Source organism: Saccopteryx bilineata, chromosome 5 (assembly GCF_036850765.1).
Source record: "Saccopteryx bilineata isolate mSacBil1 chromosome 5, mSacBil1_pri_phased_curated, whole genome shotgun sequence".
NCBI classification, from domain to species: domain Eukaryota; kingdom Metazoa; phylum Chordata; class Mammalia; order Chiroptera; family Emballonuridae; genus Saccopteryx; species Saccopteryx bilineata.
In genome coordinates this window covers 172,717,401-172,743,190 of record NC_089494.1, presented here as the reverse complement: position 1 = coordinate 172,743,190, position 25,790 = coordinate 172,717,401, and the positions used below count along the sequence as shown (strand labels likewise).

Sequence of the window (25,790 nt, the reverse complement as noted above, 5' to 3'; positions counted from 1 at the left end):
ATTTCTTAAAAAAAGTGGTAGCTCAGGCCTTGGCCAGTTGGCTCAGTGGTAGAGCATTGGACCAGTGTGTGGAAGTCCTAGGTTTGACTTCCGGTCAGGGCACACAGGAAAAGTGACCATCTGCTTCTCCATCCCTTCCTTTATCCCTCTCCCTGCCCTGCCTCCTTCTCTCCCCCACAGCTATGACTCAAATGAGCAAGATGGCCCCAGGCACTGAGGATGGCTCCATGGCCTCACTTCAGGTGCTGAAGTAGCTCAGTTGCCAAGCAACAGAGCAGTGGCCCCAGATGGGCAGAGTGTCACCCTGTAGGGGGCTTGCTGAGTGGATCCCGGTGGGGGGCACATGCAGGAATCTGTCTCTCTGCCTCTGTCTCCCCGCCTTTCACTTAATACTAAAAAAAAAAAAAAAAAAAAAGTTGTAGCTCATATAGTTTAATTTATAAGTTTATCAGAAAAACTGAGTGCATTTTCGGTAACAAAGACATTCATCTAACTATATTAAACAATTTCCTTTATATTTGTCACCAAGATTTCTTTGTTATTTGCTTTCTACTTTTGTGACACATGAGAAATCAGGATTTCTAGTACTCTCAAATGTATTGATCAGCTCCAAATATGAAAGCAAAAAGAAGTCTGGGGGGGGGAAGGAATGCCTATTTTTGATTTGTCAATAATAATGAAACAATTAAGAGAACAAGGTATCCAAATATATCAGTATTGTTACAACACTGATTCTCAACAGAAGTGACTTTGCTACCTTATCTCCCCCTCCCCAGGGCCAACGTCCTACAATAAACAGGACAGGACCTGACACTTGTGGATGCAAATGTCAATAGAGCCAAGGTTGAAAAAGCCTGCTAATTGGTATAACAGAAGGGGGTAAAAATCAATGCATGATACATACAACTTACAGCTACTTCCTCCTCACTCTGCAGTAGGCAAGATCATTGACTAAATACCGCACGGCTCTATAGTCAGGGGACATCATAGCCAGGTCTCAGCAGTGCAACCTTTGAGGGTACAGCTATAGAAAAACGGTACCCATGTTTACAAGGGAAAGGGGTGGGAAGGGGTGTGAAGAGGTGGAACTGGATGGGAGAGGCAGGTGCCACCCGCCCTCAGTGACACCTAAGGACATGACTGAAAGCCTTTCTAGCCAGTCTCATTCTGGAGCACAAAGGGCACCTTCACAAGTGTCATTCATCTGCATGTTGTACACACCCCATCAGGACTCGTAGCACAGTGTAGTGCCACGAGTGACAATTAGGAGCCAATAAAATGTGAACAGAAAACTTCTAACAGTATGGGAAGATGCTCATGAAAAGTCAATAATAAAAAGCAAGAGACAAAATATTACCATATTATACACTCAATTATGTTAAATGAATGCATAGAAAAAAAAGCAAAGCATACAAAAATGATGGGATGTGTGCTATTTTTCTCCTTTTAAATGCTTTCATAATTTTTTTAAAACTTTTTTTTACTGTTAAACTGGAAGAATTCATTCCATTCATCTTTTATTCACCAAGAATACGTCAAATCAGGGTATCCCACTCACTCACAAAGAAGGAACTTCCTAGGAACAGGGTTTTCAGAGGGCGAGCACACAGGACAAAGACCTGTTTTCCTCCCACCAGCTGGAGTATTAGCACCTTGTATGCTCGACTGGGAGACTCAGACCACTCCACCCTGAGCACTAAGGGAAACATTTCCCTGAGAACTGTCTCATTTGCTTCTTCTACTTTTCCTTTCGTGCTGATAAGTGTATCCATTCACCCCACAAGAGCAGTCAAACCTGGTCAGGGTTTGGGGATAGAAATAAGGAGCAGACCACTGACCTCTGGTTCCAGGCTACACTGGCTTCTCTGGCATTAAAACGATCAATCTTCCATGTACTACTCTATGACAGCTCGCTAGAGTTCTAATTGGGAGCCTTACTCAGTGCATGCCCCCCCACTTTCTCTCATATATCATATTATGACTGATTAAAAGCAGCACATGGCTATTGCTGGGTTTTATACTGGAAATACCACAACATCTCCTTAGGATGTCCTATCATTCATTCCTAATGTCAACCATCAGAGAAAAAAGTTTACTTTTACTTTATTTCTAGAAAACATAAGCTTCTCGCCTTTCTAGAATGTTTTGCAAACAGGGGTCTAGGAAAGGATAAAGACAGATAAGGTCCATTTCCATGTCATCTATTTCACTACTGATCAAAGGAAGTGATCACTGTCTACTGGTTGATAAATGACTCTCAATTAAGGGAGCAAAATACAGAAAATCTTTTGTTCATGAAATTTTATAAATTGCAAATTCAGAATCTTGCCATCAGAACCCTTTCAGAATCAAAATATTTGTTGTTACAGAAAGCTTAAAATGTACCTTGCATACAATAATGATGTTACTAGAAACATAATCACTATACTAATTCCATTGTACTTTTATACCTACCAATTTTTTCCATTAAAACCCCCTGCCTGTTACCTCTGGAATTCCAGAGAACGCTGAACTATTCAATAAAAATGTTTTGTTGTTTGATTTGAAATATAGGGGTGAGGGGGACATGAGGGAAGATATTAGATTTATATATTTAGTAAGAAAATAAATCAGCCTTTATTTAATATAGCAATTATATCTTAAGTCCTAATCGGTGTGTCTCCTAAAGATGTTTTGAGGCAATCCCACTGTCAAAACCTACGCAAACCTAAGCTACCATCAGCGCCTGCCTGCACTAACACCACTTCACACTGAGTTTCACAGCACAGTGTTGTGACCAAATAGCTGGACCCTCTTCCCGATTTGGTCTTTGGCTCTGTTTGTGTGACTGAACAGCTTTGCAGTGTGGACTCTTTGACAAACTTGCAGTTTGAACTCCATGGCAAACCGCACTCCCTGTATTGACTGCTTAACCATTACTTATTCTACAAATTTGTTTTGCAAACTCCAAGGGAAACCCAGGTAGTGGCCAGTGTCTTGTGACACCCTCTACTGACCTTATGAAACCAACCCTTGACCATAGCTCATGACCCTACATGCTGATCCTATATTAGCAAATATTGGAAAGCCCGGTTACTCTAACCAACCTGTTAGCAACCAATCCTCTTAAAGGTTAGCTTCCTGTGGCTTTTGCCCCTAAATACCCTGGTCCTACCCTCTCCCTCTTCAGAACTACAGACCTTGATTGTACTGGAAGCTGTGTCTCCCTGGCTTACAACCCAAGTTTTTGAGAATAAACCTCTCAATTGAAATTCTAGGATCTTGGAAATTTCTTAACAACACTGACCACCCCTCCCATCCTTTTCTTTTCTATATTGCTAAGTTATTTCTGTATGTTTATGTGCCATGTAATTTCAAACTTATCTTTGTTTTTATAAACACTGGAAGCTAAAAGAAATATGTCTGGTAATTTCCTACATGAAGTCTGCACAGGTCTGCTACTGCTGACTGTAGCTCCTCTCTGGCTTTGGTGCTCTATTTCTTTGTACTTTATCATTTTTGGCTGCAATTCTTCATCAAGCTTGGGTAATTATTTACTGGAATAAGTTGAGGCCCAAGAAAAAAGAGTAGCCCTCCAGAAGGATTTTCTGTTTGCTTCTGCTAAATACTTTCAGGCACGCCTAGTCAAGAACCACCTAAAATTCACTGTAGGGCAGGAGGACTTTTTATGTTTTGTTTTGATACCACATAGGTCGTATGTGTTTAGTCCACTGGAGCAGAGTTTTGAGCTTAAAGCTCAGCGTTCTGCTCACGTTCTCCTGGGGTAGGGGAGTAGGCTCGGTTCCTCCTTACAGTTAGGTGGGAAGAAGTCCCAGCTCAAGAGGATTGTCGGACTCCCACCTAAGTCGGGGCCATGAAAGTCAACACTCAGGTCTGTTAGGTCCACCCAGGCAAAAAGCAGCTTCGGTGCTCAGCTTACCTGAAATCTAGCTTTCACTTAATAGTTTGGCTTTACAGTTTTTTTCTCTTTTTTTAAGTGAGAGGAGGGGAGATAGTGAGACTCCCACATGCTGCTGAATCCTGATCCACCAGGCAACCCTCACCTGGGGCTAATGCACAAACCAATTGAGGTATTTCTAGCACCTGAGGCAGATGCGCTAGGACCAACCAACCAAGCTATTCTCAGTGCCTGGGGCAAAGCTCAAACCACTAGAGCCACCAGCTGCGGGATGGGTAGGGGGATGGAAGGAAGAGAGGGAGCTGGGAGAGAAGTTGATGGTCCTTCCCGTGTGTGCCCTGACTGGATGGGACCCAGAGCATCCATACTCCAGGCCAACACTCTATCCACTGAGCAAACCAGCCAAGGCCAGACTTGATGATGCTTATCATCTTATCAGCACCACAATAATTTTATGAAAACGTTTTCTTTTAGCTAGCATTTTTAGTTAATTTCTCAAGAGATTCAATCTGTATAGTCTAACTTACCTATTTACCAAAACCCTGAACTTCCTAATATCTAATGCACACTGTAACAATACTACCTTTTTAAAAATCAATATTATAGTAATTATGTACAGTGTCATGTGGGCACTGGAAATACAGGGAGAACACTTTGTAAAGTATGTGATTATCTAACAACTGATTAGTACACCTGAAACTAATACAAAATAATATTGAATGTAAACTTAATTGGAAAAAAAATGTTTTTAAATAAAAATCTATTCTAGTTCCTACCTTTCAAAGAACTACTTTATCTGGTCCCTGTCTATGTCATCATCCTCCTGTCACTCTGTTCTACCCCACCCCAGCCTTCTCTCCAAACACTCCATGCGTCTTCTCACCTCAGTACCTTCCAGAACGCTATTACCTCCTCCTTTATCAAGGAAATGCCTAGTAGTAATTTTTTGGAGCTCAGCCCAAATGTCATTTGCTCCAGAAACCTACCCCTGATAGCCCAGAGGCGGTCAGACAAGTGCTAGCAGAGCCAGTCTTCCGCAAAGCACTGACCACCCTTAAATCACTGTGTGGTTAGTGGTTTCTTATCTGTCTTCTTCTCTAGAACATAAGTCTAAGGAAAACAACAATACCTGCCTACTTCTAACTACTGTGCCCACACTAACAGCTGCATGCACATAGTCAAGACTCTCAATAAATAGTTAATAAATGAATAAAGCCCAGCAAAGTAGAAAGTTTTGTACTAATTTCAATATAACTGTTGACTTTAAAAGACATATAAAATTATAATATATAATTTTATTCTCAAAGATATACATGAGTACATCCTTAGTTAAAAATTCAAAGGTATAGTAAAACAAAGAAGACAGACGATAGATTACAAATTAAATCTTATCTATTAACTGTCATGCAGTAACTCTCCTTGGTAAAATATGTGTAAAATCTACAAACATAGGCTGAGACTCAGTAAAGTTATGCAATTACAGTCAAAACTTCTACAAGTTTTCAGAAGAAACATCAAAATTAATGAAAACAAAGTATTTTACAAATTAATGGAGAAGCAAGTTCCCTGGTACTCTAACAAAAATCCTTGTATACCAAAAAGACTATAATGGCAAGGAAGAGAAGGAGAAGAATTCACACAAGAAGAATTTTTCAGTGGTCAGCATGGCAAGACTTGGGTGTGAAGAGTGAGATGAAAGAATAAGAGACTCCCAAGATTCTACATAACGGGAGGAGCAAGTAACCAAGGATATTAAGGATTTGAGGATAGATGGACAGAGAGGTAAAGTTGCTGCTGGGCATTTAAAGTAATATCAAAAAGTCTAAGCAGAAATGCCCATTAGTGGGGTCGGCAGAATTTTAAGATAGCGTTCATGACCTTCACCCCATAGCATTACTACCGTGATATGTCATCATATATAGCAATAGGAATGTGCAGACACAGTTAGTTACTAATGTATTGACTAAAAATAGTGAAACTGAGTGGGTTTAACCTAATTATTCAAGCCCTTTAAAAGTGAAGAATTTTCTTGGCTGACAGCAGAGGGGAAGCCAGGGAGATTTGAAGCATGAGAAGCATTGGCCACGAGGAAGGTTCTAGGCTGAGAGGGAGGGGCTCACGGGGAAAGACTTCAAAGTGGCTTCTAGGAGCAGATAACAATCCTCAGCCAACAGTCAGTAAGAAGACAAGGGCCTAAATTCTAAAACCATAAGAAACTGAATTCTGCAAATAAGAGTCATCTTGAAAGTGAATTCTCTACTGGCGTCCCCAAACTACTGCCCGCGGGCCGCATGTGGCCCCCTGAGGCCATTTATCCAGCCCCCCACCGCACTCCCAGAAGGGTCACCTCTTTCATTGGTGGTCAGTGAGAGGAGCACTTTATGTGGCGGCCCTCCAACAGTCTGAGGGACAGTGAACTGGCCCCCTGTGTAAAAGTTTGGGGACCTCTGCTCTAGAACCTTCAGATAAGAGCCCAGCCTGGCCATAATCTAGTATAGCCCCCCACACCCCTCTGACTTCTGACCTACCTAAAGAACTGTGAGGTAATAAATGAATATTACTCTAAAGCTGCTAAATTTCTGGCAATTGGTTAGAAAGCTAACACAATTACCAACCTGGAAACAATGAAGTGTATATAGCTTTAAGAGTCCTGTACAGAAACCGCTTGAACAGATGAGCTCTCCTGTGGAAAGTACATAAAAGAAGGGAAGAATATATGAAAAGGCCTTGAAGGATACCTACAATTCGATTTTTTTAAAATGGTGCTACTAGCACATGATTTCAGGTATACTCCAGCATTAAAACATGTAAGAACTACTCTGTGGATAATGTGAAATAACTGAACAGCAAACACTTGCATCCACCTGACCTTCATTTACCATTTCCACACGGCACTGTCACTCACGTGTGCTCTCTTTCGGTTAGTTGCTATTTCAATCATGTGAATCATAATCTTACAACTAGCCAAATACAAAAAAAAAAAAAAAATCACTGCATAAAATAAAAAATTACAAAATAGTCTCTTTTAAACTTTGTAAAATCTGAAAGAATGGGCTTTAATCTTATAGTCTTAAAATTACTAAATTTCTGAGTCACTATTAAAGCTAATATGAATCCACTTAACTTCCTAACTGTAAACAGATGGATGTTATCATAATTCCTATCAATAATATCTTGCCTGAAATCTTTATGAAGTTGGTTTTTTCTCCTTAAGCCTTGTCTTACACTAGTATTTAGTCAAATCAAAAGCTATAAAATCATTAATTACATATAAGTTGGCATGGAATAACATCTATTAATCAAACTTACGACAACCTCACATGTACATAATTATAATTGTTTTCGCACTACATCAAAGACTATTGCCTTTTCATAAAATTTTAATCACTACCCAACATATTCCCATCAACTTAATTATATTTGAACGCAATATAAAAATTTAAAAAACTAAGGCAGTTTTAAAGCTTTGCAAGTTACAATTTATTAAGACTCACTAACTCAAAAAAATTCCAAGAAAATGAGCCACTCATGCAACTAATATAGAATTCATCATTGGAAAATCTTATGAGAACTGATGTAATTATTTAGCTTTTGAATGATTAAAAGAGAGACTTAAAGCAATACTACACAGAAAACATGAAAGTTATCAAGGGCCTTCCAGCACATCAGTCAACTAAGTACAGACAGATGGTTCTAGAGTCCTGCATGTGATTAAATCAGCTGACCATGCAAACAAGCCACAGTAATGAAACGTTTCGGCAGAAGGAACATAGTCAAGAAAAGTTCCAATTGTTTAGTTTTGTCTCCTTAACTCATAATAATGGAAACTCACCTAGGTTTTAAGTATTTGGCCACTAGTGGAATAATTTTTTCTCTCCTCACGCTGTAAGTGATTGATCATTACTTTCAAAGCATCTTGTACACAATTAAACAAATAAATTGCATGCTGGGTGCAAAGCAAAATGTTGGCTGGCCCAGCATTCCATCTCTGACACTATCTGTGTTATAAACTTGTAGAAAGGTGATGCTGGGGAGCTTTCAAAAGAATTCCAAAGTAGGCTTCTCCCCAGACTAAGCTGAGTAGTCCCCCTTTTTATGAGGGGTAGACATTCCAAGACCCCCCCCAGTGGATGCCTGGAACCTCAAGAGTACCAAACCCTATATATACCATGTTTTCCCCTATATATACATACCTGTGATAAAGTTTAATTTATAAATTAGGCACAGTAAAAGGCTAACAACAATAACTAAAAACAGAACTAAAACAATATACTGTAATAAAAGTTGTGAAAATGTGATCTCTCAAATTATATTATTGTACTGCACTCATGTTTTCACTCAAAGCTTCTCTTTGGCATATACGAATCACCAGCATCACTACTTTTGCACGTGAGGGCCATTATTAAGTAAAATAAGGCTGGCTTGAACACAAGCATTGTGATACCTCGACAATCTGATAACTGAAAGGGCTACTAAGAGATCCACAGACAAGGAACACAGCACAGGTACGCTGGGCAAGGGGATGATTCAAGTTGGGTGGACGGATGACAGATGAGATCGTGTGAGACTTCATCACGCTACTCAGAATGACCCGCAATTTAAAACTTGTCAATTGTTTATTTCTTCAAAACTTGTCAACTGTTACATTTAATATTTTCAGACCAGAGTAGACAGAGGGGTAACTGAAACCCCAGCAAGCAAAACTGCAGTTAAAGGGGGACTATACTAAGTTAGTATCTCTGTTGGTGACCCTTCATAATTTCAACCACAAAAGGAAAGAATTATATTCAAAACATATCTACTTTTCTCCACATTTAATTTATATTTTCACTGTCAACCTCACCTTTTGTGGTAATATAATTCAAGGTTTACTATAATTGCTTTTATTTTTCTTAAAATTCCGTTTTTAAGCTTCTAAGGCATCTCTCTGGTAGGAATAGTTTATTATAACTCAGCACACCACTTTGATAGCTGCATATCATTTTGACAGTGAAATTACAGTGTGCGCATGTTTACATGTAAGCACAGACAGACGGGGGGCAAAAGGAGGTTTACAGTTTACAGCCGTGAGGACACAAAACAGTTTATTCCTGCATTATTATTTATTAATTACTGTATTATTTCCTACACAAATAACTGTAAACATACTTTTGCCCTACCCTGTATCTACACTTATACATACGTGTGTGTGTGTGTGTGTGTGTGTATACACTGACACACATTTTTAGGCTAAAACAAATCAAATCATGTCACAATTCAGAACTGTTTCTAGGTGTTGGCAAACCCAAATTTTGTACTAGGGTAAAAAAATGTTCTGCTTTATTGCAAATTCTCTCATTGAGTGCTTCAGAAGTATACTGGAATCTGGGCCATATTTCAGATGTTCAGAAAAGAACAGTCTAGAACTGCTCTGGTCTTAAATTCCATAGGGCACACATAGCTGGTTTTTGCTTGCCCGCACCAGGTAAATAAGCCTTTTCTCCTCACTGACTCAAGATTCTCCTGTATTTTAGGTACAGTTCATCACTCAGAAAAGCCTATCATCTAAAATTGTGCATTTTCTCCAGAATTATTTATGCCACTAAATGAGAAGCCAACAAATTCCTCTGATAATAGTCTTTCTTTATCCAGACAGCTTATCATTTATTCCAAAGAATTTAAATGACACATTTATATCCCTTTTAGGGAAGAAAATGTTTTAATTTTTAAAAAGGTTTCCTTTTCTTTCTTGCCCCCACCAATACAAAACAGGCCGCATCAAATGAAGACACAGGGTCAGGGTTCGGTCAAGATCCTGAACATCAAGTCAGTTGTGCTCTACCATGGGAGAGAGAATGAGAGCCTTCAGAGTGAAGGTTATTATGGTCCATTTTCAATTAGCACCTGGCAGTAAAGGAGACACTGATAAAACTTGAGAAAAAAATAATTATCAGTTTTATTTGCTGAACATGAATTGTAATTTGTACTAAAAAAGCAGGTGTACTCAATTAGCAGATGTAATTATACTAAAAAAGCATCAGTCAAGAAAACAAGTCTTAGGTACAAGTGGCCACTAACACATAAAAATAACTAGGTGCTACAGACCATGGAAAGAACTCCAGATTTCGAGCTAGGAGGGAATCACCTTGTCCATGGCCACCATTACGGAGACGAAGATACAAAGCCGGAGGTCACATCAGCCTCTCAAGTCACACAGCAAGGCTGGGCCAGAACCCCCGATCTCTGATTCTAAAGTCTCACCCTGCCACTCTAAATTACCGAGTGCAGTATCTCTGATATCATCTACAGATAGAAATTAATACAAGTTCATCAAAGGGAGATAAATCCATTCATAACACTACTACCCATAATTTATACTAAAAACCTGTTGGTTTGTGGCTCCTCCTAGGACCCTTGAAGAAAGAAGCTACACTCTCAGTGGTCAGGAGCACTGGCTGTGAGGCCACCATGCTTGGGTTCCGCTGCTGGGCTGCCGTTTACTGGCTTTTATAATTATTTGACCTTTGTATGCCTCAGCTTACTGCTAATCTATATAACGGGAATCATCTCAGCACTTACCTCATAAGAGTGTTGTAGGGAATAATTAACTTAGTATCTGTAAAATATACATAATTAGGATGGTGCAGGCCACACAGTGATTGCAAGAATATGAAACTCTTTCCCACTACCTAGATGCTGTGGGCTTAGCAGAGTAATAATTAATAATCATCACTAAGTCCCTGGACCACTTCTGTATGCTCTGTAAGATAAGTAGATAAGGCAGACATAGAAATGTCAATACTGCCCTTAAGTCCTTCACAACAAAATCCCTGTAATCATGAACCATGAACCCAGTTTCAACTGTTATTTCTAACTTCTAGGATATCGAGAAATTAGTTTGCTCAGTTTGTCTTTCCCTGAAATAGGTACGACAAAGCTCGTCATCAGCCAAGTTGTTATAAAGATGAGACAACGCATTAGAGCCCTGGGAGCAGCTCAGAACACAAGGTATTTCACAGATTCGTGCAGAGAATGTAAGACTTACTGTTCAGAGTCATAGTAGTCCATACGCTTCTTCTTTTTGTTGTAAGCTGCAACTCGAAAGGGAACTATTTCCAGAGTGATTAGGCCGGGGGCCATGGTCAGCACTTTGGCACCGTGGGTTGGCTCATACAGATCCTTCCCTGTTTCGGGATGGGGCATGCCAGCGGGGTCTCGTCCAACAATGTAAAAATTGGCTCCTGCAACCATCCGTGCTCTGCAATGCCATTGGACCTAGAATAAAAGTTTTTATATTAGATAACTATGCTTTTATTACCAGTCTAGAAGTTAATATTAGATAACTATACTTTTACGACCAGCCCTTTCATATTAGATAACTATGCTTTTATGACCAGTCCTTAGAAGTTTTACCATTAGATAACAATGCTTTTATGACCAGTCCTTAGAAGTAGTAAATAATAAATGAACATGCTTTTTATGTAATCCACATCTATCAATAGGAAATCTCAACAAATTTAAAGGTATAATCTTGGAAAGCCAGAAAGAGAACTGGCAAGCCACCCTCCCCCCCAAATGAAATCTAAAAGTATAACTGTGTATGGGTGTTTATGCATACATATTTATATGTTTTTACTTAAAGAAAATATGTGAGTATGTATGTGCCTCCATGTATCATTTTTCAAAACTATTAGATGTCATTTACATGTATATATAGTTCAAAATCTAATCCAGAAGGCTAGAAGTCAAGACAGTGGTTGATCTTTGCAGGAGGCATCTGGAAGGAGCTTCTGGGATAATAGTAATAGTAATGTTCCACTGGGTTTGTTTTTTTGGGTTTTTTTGTAGTTTTTTGACAGATAAATTGACAAAATTGTATATATTTAAAGTATACAACATGATGACTTGATATAGGTATATACTGCAAAATATTTACCACAAATTAATTCACACATCTATCACCTTTCTGTATGTGGTGAAAACACTTAAGATCTACCCTCCTAGCAAATTTCAAGTATATAACCCAGAACTATTTATAAACTATAGTCACCCTACTATATACATTAGATCTTCAGAATTTATCCATCTTATAACTGAAAGTCTGTACCCTCTGACCAATTTTGGGAATAGGAGATAGTCCCTAATTCACTTTGATGTCAATTCTAGGAGTCCCTAGTAATGTTGTTTCTTGATCCAGGAGCTGAGTGTTGGCAACCAGAATGTGCTCATTGTGAAAGTTCATTAAACTGAATGTACACTGTGACTTACATACTTTTCTTATGTTACATTGTAATTGGTTAAAAAAAACAATTAAGATGAAAATGATTTAAATGTTTTTAATACTGCTATAAAATGGTACTGAGAAAATCATGTAGCTAAGTGACTATGACCCAAGATACTAGGTAAGAATTAAGGCATTTCCTGCATCCAAAACGAGCTTTGAAGCTTATACTTTCACATTAAGCCATCATTTAAAAACAAAAACTAGTCTAACTACTAGAATTTAGAAGTTAAAGTAACTGTAAAAGATTATCATCCTCATTAAAATGTGAAGAAAGTAAACCCAAGTATAAGTGAGTTGGCCGATAAAGTGTAGGAAAAAAAACAGTTTTAGAGATCTGTTTTTAGCTACTTCTCTCTCCATTACTTAGTGATTTTTACAAAACCACCTCCGTTCTATGTGAAAATAAGGTATTCGTAATGAACACTACACATCATTTTCATTTTCTCTCTCATGACCGTTTCTCACAGGTACTTGCACACTTATCGACATGTTTAGAAAGGGCAACAGCATGAGGGGCAGTCTCACCACACACCTGAACTGGTCGGCCTGAGCAGTCTGTTTTCTTCAGTTGTTTCTACTGACACCGACTCTTTATTTCCAAATGACATTCATATCCTGCCATGTCTCAACTGTTTAATTTTAGATACTATAAAATGTAGCCATAATTTTCCACATTATCTTTCCTACTATAAAAGATAACATTTGGCTTTCACTCCACCCTCATTCCCTACCCCATTTATTCAATAAATACAGTGATCTCTACACGTTTGGTGAAATCAACATTCACCTATAAAAATAAAAGTTATGAGTTACAAATATATGAAACATGTGAGGACTTAGAACAATAGCTGGTACAGAATAAGTAGACAATAAATGTTAGCTATTATTATCATCTTTATTTTATTCCCCTCCTTGTACAACTATTTGTTTTTCCTAAAGTTAATAATTGTCTTGTGTGTTTTTTTTCACTCAGTTTTCTGCATACCTATGTACCTTGTTGTAATGCTGGTAGCCGAGACCAGGCAGGTCCACATTGGATGTGGGCAGACGGTAGAGGAACTGTGGGGCTGGAAAGCAATGGACCATTCCCATTTAATAGAATCTTGCAAGGGCAGTCAAGCAAACAGGCAGGAAAAACCGCTTCTCGGGAAAATAAATAAAACAACCTCTCACAGTGGCAGGCAGGCAAGCTGCCATCTACTATGCAAGGGCAAGCACACATAGCCTCACATAGACTATACATAGCATGGCCACGTGCTCATGCACTAATCAGGCAATGCTTGTAGCTGGTAAACCAGAGAGCAAGCCTAACATAGCTGTTTTCCCAGCACTGTACTATCCTTTTTCCTGAGCACACAGTTTAAGGCAATTCCCAGCCTCCCTTGCAGTGTGACCATGTGGCTGAGTTCTGGCTAAAGGGATGAGAGCTAAGTGATATGTACCACTTCTAACTGCGTATCTTAGTTCTTCTCTCCCCATTTGCCAGCTGAATAGAGAGGACCTCAAGGTCCTATAACTACACCATTTTCTGCTACAGGATTCATTCTGTGTGCATTGAGCTGTAATAGTTCTGTCTGAATAAAACAGCAAAGCATGATGCTTAGACCTCCCTTCCCCACATACATCATTTCTTTCTCCACCCACCCTCAGATTCAGCTCTTCATGAAAATTCTGCTCAGTCCCCTCTGCCCCTCCATGGTAGTCACACAAAAGACCATTCCTAGTTCATCAGGCAAAAGGTCAGAATTTCATTGTGAATTAACCCACTCTGAAATTCTACTTAAATGAAAAATCTTTTATGCTGCATGCAAATTAATGGCTGCTTACACAGCGTTCAACTAAAAGAGGAGTCTAAGCTCTCTGAATTCAGGTGAACTTACTTTGCTCATTAAGTATGTATGTCCAAACAGTTAAATATTCAAGTACCAGAATGTCCCCATAAACTGGGGATGTATGGCTTAATTTTAATATTTAAGGAAGTTCAGATCATTTCATCTATCTCCATCCTCTTCAAACAAGAGGAAACTGCCTGACCAGGTGGTGGAAGAGTGGAGAGTATCAAACTGGGACATGGATGACCCAGGTTCGAAACCCCAAGTCCCCGGCTTGAGCGCAGGCTCATCTAGTTTGAGCAAGGCTCACCAGCTTGAGCCCAAGGTTGCTGGCTTGATAAGGGGTCACTCGGTCTGCTGCAGCCCCACCACCACCTGGTCAAGGCACATATGAGAAAGCAATCAATGAACAACTAAAGTACAGCAACGAAGTATTGATGCTTCTCATCTCTCTCTCTTCCTGTCTGTCTGTCCTTATCTTTCCCTCTCTTTTTTTCTCTCTGTCAAAAATAAATAAAACAACAAAAAAAAGGAAACCAAAGTCAAGAAAAATTCGCACCTTATAGGGTCACAGTGTATGTGATTAGTGGCAGTGGCCAGTTCTAATTTTGTCTTGTAAAATTACCAGTTAAATTGCTCTTAGACTTCTAAAGATTACATGAGTAAATTAAAGGTAAGCACGCCAAACAAGGAGTCAACAGGTGACCTGAATTATTTCAATTTACATTTTCATGAGTGGCTTCCCTAATAGAATACTTTTAAAACTGTAACAGACGTGAATAAGCAAAACACATGTAACTCTTCCAAGAATACCGGATGTGAGTTAACTTAGAATGTACTGAAAAGGTAATATGCTTTAATCAAGAGAGTACAAGTCAGTCCAGAGCCATTGCTGTATTCGGTTAAGCACACAGGCTTTAGAGTCAGGCTGTCCTAGATTTGCACTCTGACTTCGCCCTTTACTAACTAAATGCCCTCAGGCAATTTCCTTATATAAGCCTCAGTTTCTGAATTTATAAAAATGAGGATACTGATGGATGGAGACTTGACTTGGGGTGGGTGAACACACAAAACCATGTACAGATAGATGTATTATAGAATTGTGCACCTGAAACCTGGTTAATTTTGTTAAACAGTGTCACCTCAATAAAATCAATTTAAAAATTAAGGTATAAGATAAACAGAAGATTTGACAGCACTCAGAACAGCACCTGGCTCTCAATAAAGGACGAACAGTGCTGCTGTTACTATTATTCTGTAAAACACTCCCTAACAATCCCATTTGAATTAATTGCTTCCTAACCAGAGCTTCTAGAGAAAATCATTTGCTCTGTGAAAAAAGATGACACACTGCCTAGAAGATAGTAAAAAAAACCAAACAGTTGGAGCTGCCTGTTTCTCCAGCAGACTGAAGTCAAAATGCCCAGGGGCAAGCGTGATGTCTGAACTCCAGTATGCATCCTGAAGAAATACAAGGGGGTAAAGGTTTTGTGCCAGGCCCTAGCTTTCCTGGTCTCCCCTGCTGTGCAGCCCATAGAGCCCATACTGCCCACACAGTGTGGGCACCTCAGAGCAAATGGTGTGGCTCTTGGGAAGTCTATTGGCAGAATTCTAAAAAGCTTTCCTTCCCTAGTAAAATTCTCAACTCTCATTAATCTGAAATGTACTTACTTTACCTTTATTTTTGCTGGAAAACAAAATTTTAGAATAACAGGCTTCTTTGCTAATATTTGGCTTGTTTTTCTTAGTGATGCTAATTCACTGCTCGCAGTTCCCACTGCCGAGAGGTCAGACATTCTTCCTGTCGTCCCCTATCGTCCCCTCTCCACCCCTCCCTCCCCATCACTGTGCTGCTGAAGTTCCTCTTTACGTCGTTAATATTCAGCAGCCTGACCACTATGGGCTTAAGTGTGGTTTCCTTCGAATTGATTTTTTCTAAGATTGTGGCCTTCTTGAACTTATAGGTTGGTTTTTCACCAAATTCAGAAACTTTCAACCATCATTTTTTCAAAGACTTTTTCTGCCACATTTCTCTCTCCTCCTTTCAGAACTGTATTATATATTTATTATACATGTTAGATGGCTTGATATTATTCACAGTCTCTGAGGCTCTGCTCATTTTTTCCATTGATCCCTCCCCCCCCAAATATCCATTAAGCCGACTTTCAGCTCACAGACCTTTTCTTTGGCTAACTCTAATCTGATCTTAAGTCCATCCAATACATGTTTTCACTTAAGATACTATTTAGTCCTGGACTTTCCACTTGATTTTTCTTATTTTCCATTTTTTCTGAGATTTCCCCATCCAGAGACCATATTTTCCTTTAAAAAGCTTTAAGGCTCTTATTTGCTAATTCTAACAACAGCAGCATCTCAAGGTATGTTTCTAGTGACAATTTTTATTCTGCATTATAAATCACATCTTCCTATTTCTTCATATTTCCAATAAATTGTTATATATGCTGGACTTTTGGATGATTTGTTAGAAGGAGTCTGGATTGTGTTTTTTCCTTTAGAGTGCTAAAAGCTTCATTCTAACAGGCAGGTGATTTACTGACACCTCTTCTTATCTTTCTGTGCCTTGGTTGTATGCCTTGTTGGGCGGGTCCAGTCCAGCTTTTTATGCCAGCTATCAACCTATTGGCTCTCAATTCCAAATTCACCCTTCAGTAATTGAGACAACGGAATGCACTCTTGAAGCATTTCTCTTAAACAGCAAGCACAACGTTAAGTTTTATCAGCAGAGGGCTGCATAGGGACACTGGAGAAGGAAGAAGCCATCAGTGGTGTCTGTGAATGGGGATAACTGGTGGTGTTCTGGTCCATGAATAAGCGATTAAGCCCCAAGTGCACAGTTCCTCACAACTTCAAAGCCCTAGCCTGAACCTAGTGATCAGCTTGCTACAGCCCTCCCTTCTAATATAGACACGGGTACACTCAGCCCTCCCACCAGAAGGGCCTCCCTGACTCCCTTCTGTTCCCCACCCACCAGCCTGGGCTCCCCTGTGCCCAGAGAACTGTTCCCTGCATCCCTCTCAACACAGGTATCACACACTGTGCACCACTCTGGCAGCAAGTGGGCTCCCAGACACCCTGACCCACTCCGGGCACCAGGCATTCAGCCTCAGCCTGGGCACCAGAGTGTTGTTCATGTTTTCTGGCTTCTGTGAACCAGTTGTGGTCCAAGCAATCCACTGAATTTCTCCATCACCCACTGAGATAAAACCATCCCTTTTTCATTAAGTTCTGGAGCCCACCCTTTCATAAGTCTGTCCTTCCTTTGATAACATCTCTCAACCCCAGGGTACCCTTTAGAGTTCACATTACATTTTTACAATTACTCCCCAACTGAAGTTTAATGATTCCTTTTTTAAAAATTTTATTTAGACAATTAATTTTAACAGGATGACACTGGTCAACTAGAATACATAGATTCTGGGCAAACATCACATCATTTGGACAGTTGATTATGTTGTATATTCATCACCCAAAGTCAAATCATCCTCTGTCACCTCATATTTGTCCCTCTTTATGTCCCTCCTCTGTCCTCCATCCCCTCCCTTGTCCCCTTCCCCTAGTAACACTACACTCCTATTTCTGTCCATGAGTCTTAATTTTGTGTCCTACTTATGTATAGAATCACACAGTTCTTAGCGTTTTCTAATTTACTTCTTTCACTCAGTATAATGTTATCAAGGTCCATCCATGTTGTTGTAAATGATCCGATGTCATCATTTCTTATGGCTGAGTAGTATTCCATAGTATATATGTACCACATCTTCTTTATCCAATCCTCTATTGAAGGGCACTTTGGTTGTTTCCACATCTTGGCCACTGCGAGTAATCTTGCGATGAACATGGGGGTGCATGTGTCTTTACGTACCCAAGTTTTCAAGTTTTGGGGTATATACCCAGTAGAGGGATTGCTGGGTCATATGGTAGTTCTATTCTTAATTTTTTAAGGAACCACCATACTTTCTTCCACACTGGTTTTACCAATTTGAATTCCCACCAGCAGTGAATAAGGGTTTTCTTTTCTCCACAGCCTCTCCAACATTTGTTATTACCTGTCTTGTTGATAATAGCTAATCTAACAGGTGTGAGGTGGTATCTCATTGTAGTTTTGATTTGCATTTCTCTAATAGCTAATGAAGATGAGCATCTTTTCATATATCTGTTGGCCATTTGTATTTTTTCCTGGGAGAAGTGTCTGTCCATGTCCTCTTCCCATTTTTTTTATTGGATTGTTGCATTTTGTGAGTTCTTTGTATATTTTGGATATTAGGCCCTTATCTGGGCTGTTGTTTGAAAATATCTCCCATTTAGTTGGCTGTCTGTTTGTTTTGTTGTCAGTTTCTCTTGCTGTGCAAAAGCTTCTTAGTCTGATGTGGTCCCATTCATTTATCTTTGCCTTCACTTCACTTGCCTTTGGAGTCAAATTCATAAAGTGCTCTTTATAATCAAGGTCCATGAGTTTAGCACTTATGTTTTCTTCTATGTAATTTATTGTTTCAGGTCTTATATTTAGGTTTTGACTCATTTTGAATTAATTTTGGTGCAAGGAGACAAACTGTAATTGAGTTTATTCTTTTGCATGTTGCTCTCCAGTTTTCCCAGCACCATTTATTGAAGAGGCTTTCTTTTCTTCATTGTATGTTTTTGGTTCCTTTATCAAAGATTACACTGGGGAATAATTTTTTTTCATTTTCTGTTGCATGAGATTTTAGAACTGTTTCTATGTATCTCTGCATCACTGATTCCAAATCTGAAATCTGTTTTTGGTGCATGCTCTAGTTTTTATGCAATTTTAATTTCTTTTTGTTACAGTTAATGGCATGCATTGGTTTTTCAATTGGAGTTAAAGGGCAACGACTCTTGGATTGAACATAACCACAAGGCAATTAATGTTTTACAAACATCACTTTTACATAATTGTAGTTGTTTTTAAATGTAAAAAATTATTATCTCATAAAAATCCTCTTATTTTGTTTTAAGATTGAATCATGGCTTCTTCAAGTAGGCATAAATGTAAGAATAGTCCTGACACCTTCTGTTATATATGTGGCTGTTACACACTTCAACGTCAAAGGCGCAATATTTCATCATTTGGGACACATGAATATATTGCCTATTTTCAAGTTCCCCTTGGTGATCAAGACAAGAATTGGGCTCCTCATATGGTGTGTCATAATTGTGAGGAAAATGCTTTGTGACTGGACAAAAGGAAAATGCAAAGGAATGCCTTTTGGTATTCTCATGGTTTGGCGTGAAACCTAAGGACCACAGCAGTGACTGTTATTTCTGTCTGATCCATACAAAGGGCATTGGCAAGAAAAAAACGACATATGATCACATATCCTAATATTCCTTCAGCAATACGACCTATCCCACACTCTGAGACACTCCCAGTTCCAGTTTTCAATTATTTTATTTCTTCTAAGGACGAAGAAAGTGAACGTGGTGATCAAGTGTATTTTGAGAAGATGCATGAGGAAATGGTTATAGAATCTGAAGGGTCTTCTTCTGATGCCAAGCAGTCATTAACCCCTCAGCAGTTTAGCCAACCCAAATTGAATGACTTAGTAAGAATGACACAAAAATTGTCATCGACTTTCTGAAGTATGAGGAGCATAACTGGATCATTTGTGTGAATCTTAAAATGGTAAATTTCCTGCTAGGACAACAGAGAGGTTTCATAAAGTATCCTTGCTTTCTGCGTTTGTGGGACAGCTGAGCTCGGGAGAAACACTGGACACAGAAGGAGTGGCCGAAACGTGAAGCTCTGGAAGTAGGGATGCAAAATATTGTGAATGAACCTGTAGTTAATTGAGACAGGATCATTTTCCCCCCACTTCACATCAAACTTGGCTTAATGAAGCAGTTTGCTCTGGCTTTGAATAGAGAAAGTAAATGTCTTCAACATATTATGTCTGCTTTTCCTGCCTTGTCTTTCGAGAAGATAAAAAAAGGTATATTCGACCTTTCATGGGTTCCATATATTCACAGTGAGTGAGAAAGCAGACATTTAGTTGTACAGTGATCATCTACTAAAATATTACACTACCTTATTCTTATATAAATGAAAACTGGTATAAAATTTCTGAAAGGCATGTTGATCAAGGTCAAAAACCTAAAAAATTCCAATTCCAGATGGGATTGGTACAAAAACCTGGGAGACAAAGTTATGCTTCTCAGGTCAGAGGTAATTCACAGCTGTTCACTCAATAATTTTCAAAAATAACATACACACACATACACATACACATACACATACACACAAACACAACAAAACACACACACACATATACAAAAACACAACTTATGGCCCTGGCTGGATAGGTCATTTGGTTAGAGCATCATACCAATATGTTAAGGTTGCAGGTTAGATCCCAGGTCAGGGCACACATAAGAATCAACCAATGAATGAATAAATAAGTGGAACTAATCGATGTTTCTCTTTCTCTCTCCCTTCATCTCTCTAAAATCAATCAATATATAAAAACTTTTAAAAACCTCATGGACTGGCTCTAGCTGGTTGGCTCAGTGGTAGAGTGTTGGCCCGGCATGTGGACGTCTCAGGATCGATTCCCAGTCAGAGCACACAGGAGAAGCGCCCATCTGCTTCTCCACCCTTCCCTCTCTCCTTCCTATTTCTCTCTTCCCCTCCTGCAGCCAAAGCTCCATTGGAGCAAAGCTGCCCCAGCACTGAGGACAGCTCTATGGCCTCCGCCTCAGGTGCTAGAATGGCTCTGGCCGCAAAGGAACAAAGCCCCAGATGGGCAGAGGTTGCCGAGCAATTGAGCAGCAGCCCTAGAGGGAAACGCATCATCCAGTAGAGGACTTGCCGGGTGGATCCCAGTCGGGGCACCTCATGGATCAATGATGACAGTGTACCATATACCACAAATTATGATTAATCTAATTCTGAGCATCTAAGGTCCATGCAAGATTGTTTTACAAAGCAATATTAATTTCTTTTCCAACCATGTTTTACTTTTTCAAAGTAAGTGATGAAAAACTTTAAGTTTCCTATTTCCCAACAAAATTAAGTAGATAGGGTTTCTACACATTATTTAAAATAAACCTAAAAAAACAACAAGGAAACCATTTCTTAAAATGTAGCTTAAATTTTATCTAAATCTAGCCCTGGCCAGTTTGCTCAGCAGTAGAGCGTGGGCCCAGTGTGTGGAAGTCCTGGCTCAATTCCCAGTCAGGGCACACAGGAGAAAGCCCATTGCTTCTCCACCCCTCCCCCTCCCTCTCTCTACCCCCCTCCTCTTGCAGCCATGGCTTGAATGGTTCAAGCAAGTTGGCCCTGGGCCCTGAGGGTGACTCTATGACCTTGCCTCAGGTCCTAAAATAGCTTGGTTGCCGAGCAATGGAGCAGCAGCCCTAGAGGGCAATGCATCATCCGGTAGAGGCCTTGCCGGGTGGATCCCAGTCGGGGCACATGTGGGAGTCTGTCTCTACATCCCTGCCTCTCACTTAATAAAAAAATAAAAGAAAAAGAAAATTTTTTTATCTAATCTCTTTCATTGGGTTTCTACCTCACACTGCTTAAATGTGTTTCAAATTACACAAACCACAGATTTTGTATTCATTACCCAAGCTGGAAGAAAATTAAAGGATGTCTAAACTTTACAAAAATATTCACAAGAGTTAATAAAGAGCTAATATTTCTATAACACTCTTGATTATATTTTTAAGGTTTTGCTTAAACTGTGTTATTTTTTTCTTTCCTTTTATAGTTTATTGTCCTTAACTAAAACAAGAATACTCCTCTATAACAGAAGACTTATAAATTAGTTTCTTGACTAAGGAAACCCACTCATTGTCTTGAAAAGATAATATGTTCCCTAAAAAATGACTGTCAAAAACAAAGAGTGGGGGAAAAAAAACAGATGCACTGAAATTATTCTTTTTGCCATTACACAAAAGGCAAGAAGATCCTCATACGATACCTGAAATCAGTGACTTCTTCAAAGTCGCATGGAAAAGTAGGCTAATCAAAGGAAACAGCTGGAAGGAAAAAAAGACCATTTCCCTCTACCTATTTCGCACTTTCTGGAAACTGTTTTTGAGCCAAACTAAAAGAAAACAAGAACCAATCAGAAGTGACCAAAAGACCAGAAAGAAAGGGGACTAGAGGGAGGTAGCAAACGGTGAAGGAAGAATAAATGGTGATGGCAGGAGACTTGACTTGAGGTGGTGAACACACATGCAATGTACTGAGGAGGGAGCAAGCCTCTCTTCTCCCTTGAGAGGGAAGAGACCAGATGAATACAAGGGAAAGGAGCCAACAAGGATAACCGAGTCAGCCAGTTATAACTTAACTACATCCCATAGTTTTCTAAATGGTTGCTTGGAGTTGCTTGCAACACAAGCAAGAAAAGTAGGATCTGTATGTAGCTATAACCAGTGATTCGGAAACCCCTTCCTCCTTGCTGACCCCACCAAAACTCCCCCTCCCCTCTCCTTGAGTCCTGGGAAACCCTAAACAAAGGAATCACAAGCCCACTGCTTGGCTACTGTAAAGGTATATAACTTGTAAGAAAACCTAATTCGGGGAGCTAATGCTTTGGTGCTACAAGCCCCATGTGCTCTGCTGGCTACTAATAAATTCTCCTTCCTCCATTAATTAAATTGTCTGAGTGTCTCCTCTGTCAGAGTCATTTTCCTGCAACAATACAGATGATGTGTTATAGAACTGTACAACTGAAACCTATATAATTTTGTTAACCAATGTCACCCCAATAAATTCAGCTAAAAAAAAAAGAAGTCACAATGGTTAACATTTTAAGAATAATCAAAACCACTAACAAAAATTTATATACTGGAAGTAACTCAACCCTATTGAAAGGGAGATCTATATACTGAGATAATAAAACCAAGAATTTATGTAAAAATATTATTTTATATAACAAAACATTAAAACACTCTTATCATCCAAAATAGTACAATTCTTGAGTGGTTTGGAAACTGTGGTATTCTAGGACTTAAAGACATAGGTTCAACTTCTGGTCAAGATAGTGGTATTGGTAAATGCAGGACTCAAATCCTACGACAACCACATCAAAATTACAACTAGACTACAGAACAACTATTCTCAGAACCACCTGGGATCAAGCTAAATAAATAGAGGTCCGACAAACTAGGATTTAAAGAAGCCACATTGAGACTGATAGTAGCAGCAGAGACAGGGAAGGGCTGGTCCCACACCTACATGTGGCGGTTTAAAATTGGGAGGGATAACTTGGCTGTAGAGGTTCCTGCTGAGGGGAAAGGGGTCCCAGAGCCAGGAAAATAAGTCCCGTAAACAGCTGTCGGAGAGAAAAGGAAGGAGGGGACGGGATCAAAGACCGTGAAAGGATTAACCAAATTATATATACATAACATAGATACAGACACCAGGGCAGCGATTCCCAGAGGGAAAGGGGGGTAGAGGTAGGGCGAGGGGGTAAAGGGGTAAAACAGGGTAGAAAGAGACTGTGCACGGGGCAGGGGGGCACCAGGCTGTGGGTAGAGGGTGTTATATTGAGTGGGACACTGGAAAACATGTCAACACAATAAACTAAAAATAAAAATAAAAAGTCCCAAAAGTTCTGGCTGTGAGACCCAGCAGGGTTTTAAGGGGAGGGAACTGGAGGACTGCTGGGGTCCCTGGCACTCCTCCGAAAGGGACCCACTCCCTGAGCTCCAGCACTGGGCAGCAGCTTGAAAGGAACCAGGGACTCACAGGGAGGAACTGGACTGCCTGGTATCACGGCAAGCACTGGTGGGGGGCGGGGGCAGCTCTCTGCCAGACAGAAGTGCTAGACTAGCACGGCCATTGCTCCTTTTCTGAGACCCTGCCCACCCCCAGCAGTACCAGCAGGCAGGCCGCATATCTAAGTTTCCATCAACCTGGCTCACCCAGGAGATTCCCTGAGACCCCACCTCACACAACCTGCAGGCCCACTCAAGCCCTTTCCAGTGGCTTTTACATACAATGGTCTCGCTTGCCTCATGCATCAAACTTTCCTAAAATCTCTCAAACAAGCATCATCTGGCCTCTGCACACACTATACCTCTTGCTAATGGTCCCAGGACTGGTACTAGAGGCACCAACTTTGGTAGACAGCTTGTGGGCACCTCCAAGCCCAGCACAAGTAGCAGCCATCTGCACATTGCTCTGTTGCTTGTGCCGGGTGTCCCCAGGCAGGGCACAGGTAGTGGCTGACCCTGCACCTCCCAGGAGGCCCCAGAGCCAGTGTACCCGGTGGACAGCTGCAGACCACACCAGACTACAACCCTACCACCTCCACAAGCGACACACTCGAGTGGAAGACTTGGTGAGCGCCAAAGCCCTAGTGAAGCAAGTCTTGCTCAGTAAGTTCGATGCTTGCACAGCAGCTCCACCACTGTAGTCATAGCTGCTACTTGCAGACAATTGAACTGGAAGGGAGGGGGGTCAACGCTTTCCAGTAATGCCAACAGCAAACAAGGCTCAACCACAAGAAGACAGTGCACACAGCCCACACTGGGTGCACCTGGAGTGCCCAGCTCAAGTGACAAGCCTTACAGGACATCTACTACACAAGGGCACTCTACCAAGTCTGGGAGACATAGTAAGTAGCTCTACCTAATACATAGAAATAAACACAGGAAAACATCCAAAACGCAGAGACAAAGAAACATGTCCCAGATGAAAAAACAGGAGAAATCCCCAGAAAAAGAACTAAATGAAATGGAGACAAGCAAACAACCAGATACAGAGTTCAAAACAAAGTTTATAAGAATGCTAAAGGAACTTAGCGAGAACTTCAACAGCATGAAAAGGACATAGAAACCAGAAGAAAAAAACCAGTCAGAAATGACAGATACACTAACTGAAGTAAATAATTTACAGGGTATCAAAAGTAGAGTAGATGAAGCCAAGAATCAAATAAGTGATTTGGAATACAGGGAAGCAAAAAACACCCAATCAGAACAGCAAAAAGAAAAGGAAATTAAAAAATATATACTGTAAGGAGCCTCTGAGACAACTGGAAGCGCACCAATAGTCACATCATGGGGTGCCAAAAGGAGAAGAGAGCAAGAATTTGAAATCCTACTTCAAAAATTAGTAACAGGGCCCTGGCCGGTTGGCTCAGCGGTAGAGCGTCGGCCTAGCATGCGGAGGACCCGGGTTCGATTCCCGGCCAGGGCACATAGGAGAAGCGCCCATTTGCTTCTCCACCCCTCCGCCGCGCCTTCCTCTCTGTCTCTCTCTTCCCCTCCCGCAGCCAAGGCTCCATTGGAGCAAAGATGGCCCGGGCGCTGGGGATGGCTCTGTGGCCTCTGCCCCAGGCGCTAGAGTGGCTCTGGTCGCAACATGGCGACACCCAGGAGGGTCGCAACATGGCGACGCCCAGGATGGGCAGAGCATCGCCCCCTGGTGGGCAGAGCGTCGCCCCCTGGTGGGCGTGCCGGGTGGATCCCGGTCGGGCGCATGCGGGAGTCTGTCTGACTGTCTCTCCCTGTTTCCAGCTTCAGAAAAATGCAAAAAAAAAAAAAAAAAAAATTAGTAACAGAAAACTTCCCTAACCTTGTAAAGGGAGAAGACATACAAGTCCAGGAAGTGAAGAGTCCCAAATAAGATGAACCCAAAGAAGCCCACACCAAAACACAACATAATTAAAATGTAAAAGGCTAAAGACAAAGAGAGAATCTTAAAAGCACCAAGAGAAAAGCAGTTAGCTCCCTACAAGGAAGCTCCCATAAGACTGTCAACTGATTTCTTGACAGAATCTTTGCAGGCCAGAAGGGAGGGGAAGAA

General features: G+C 40.5%; 1 protein-coding gene across 2 annotated transcripts in view; it reads right to left on the bottom strand.

Annotated features, from left to right (window-relative positions):
* PAPSS1 (3'-phosphoadenosine 5'-phosphosulfate synthase 1) overlaps nucleotides 1-25,790 on the bottom strand; it is a 125,161-nt gene that overhangs the window by 9,757 nt on the left and 89,614 nt on the right. For both annotated transcript variants that reach the window (XM_066280942.1, XM_066280941.1), the window contains one exon: nucleotides 10,923-11,152. In XM_066280942.1, the coding sequence (XP_066137039.1) occupies nucleotides 10,923-11,152 (230 nt within the window). The remainder of the gene's footprint in view (nucleotides 1-10,922; nucleotides 11,153-25,790) is intronic.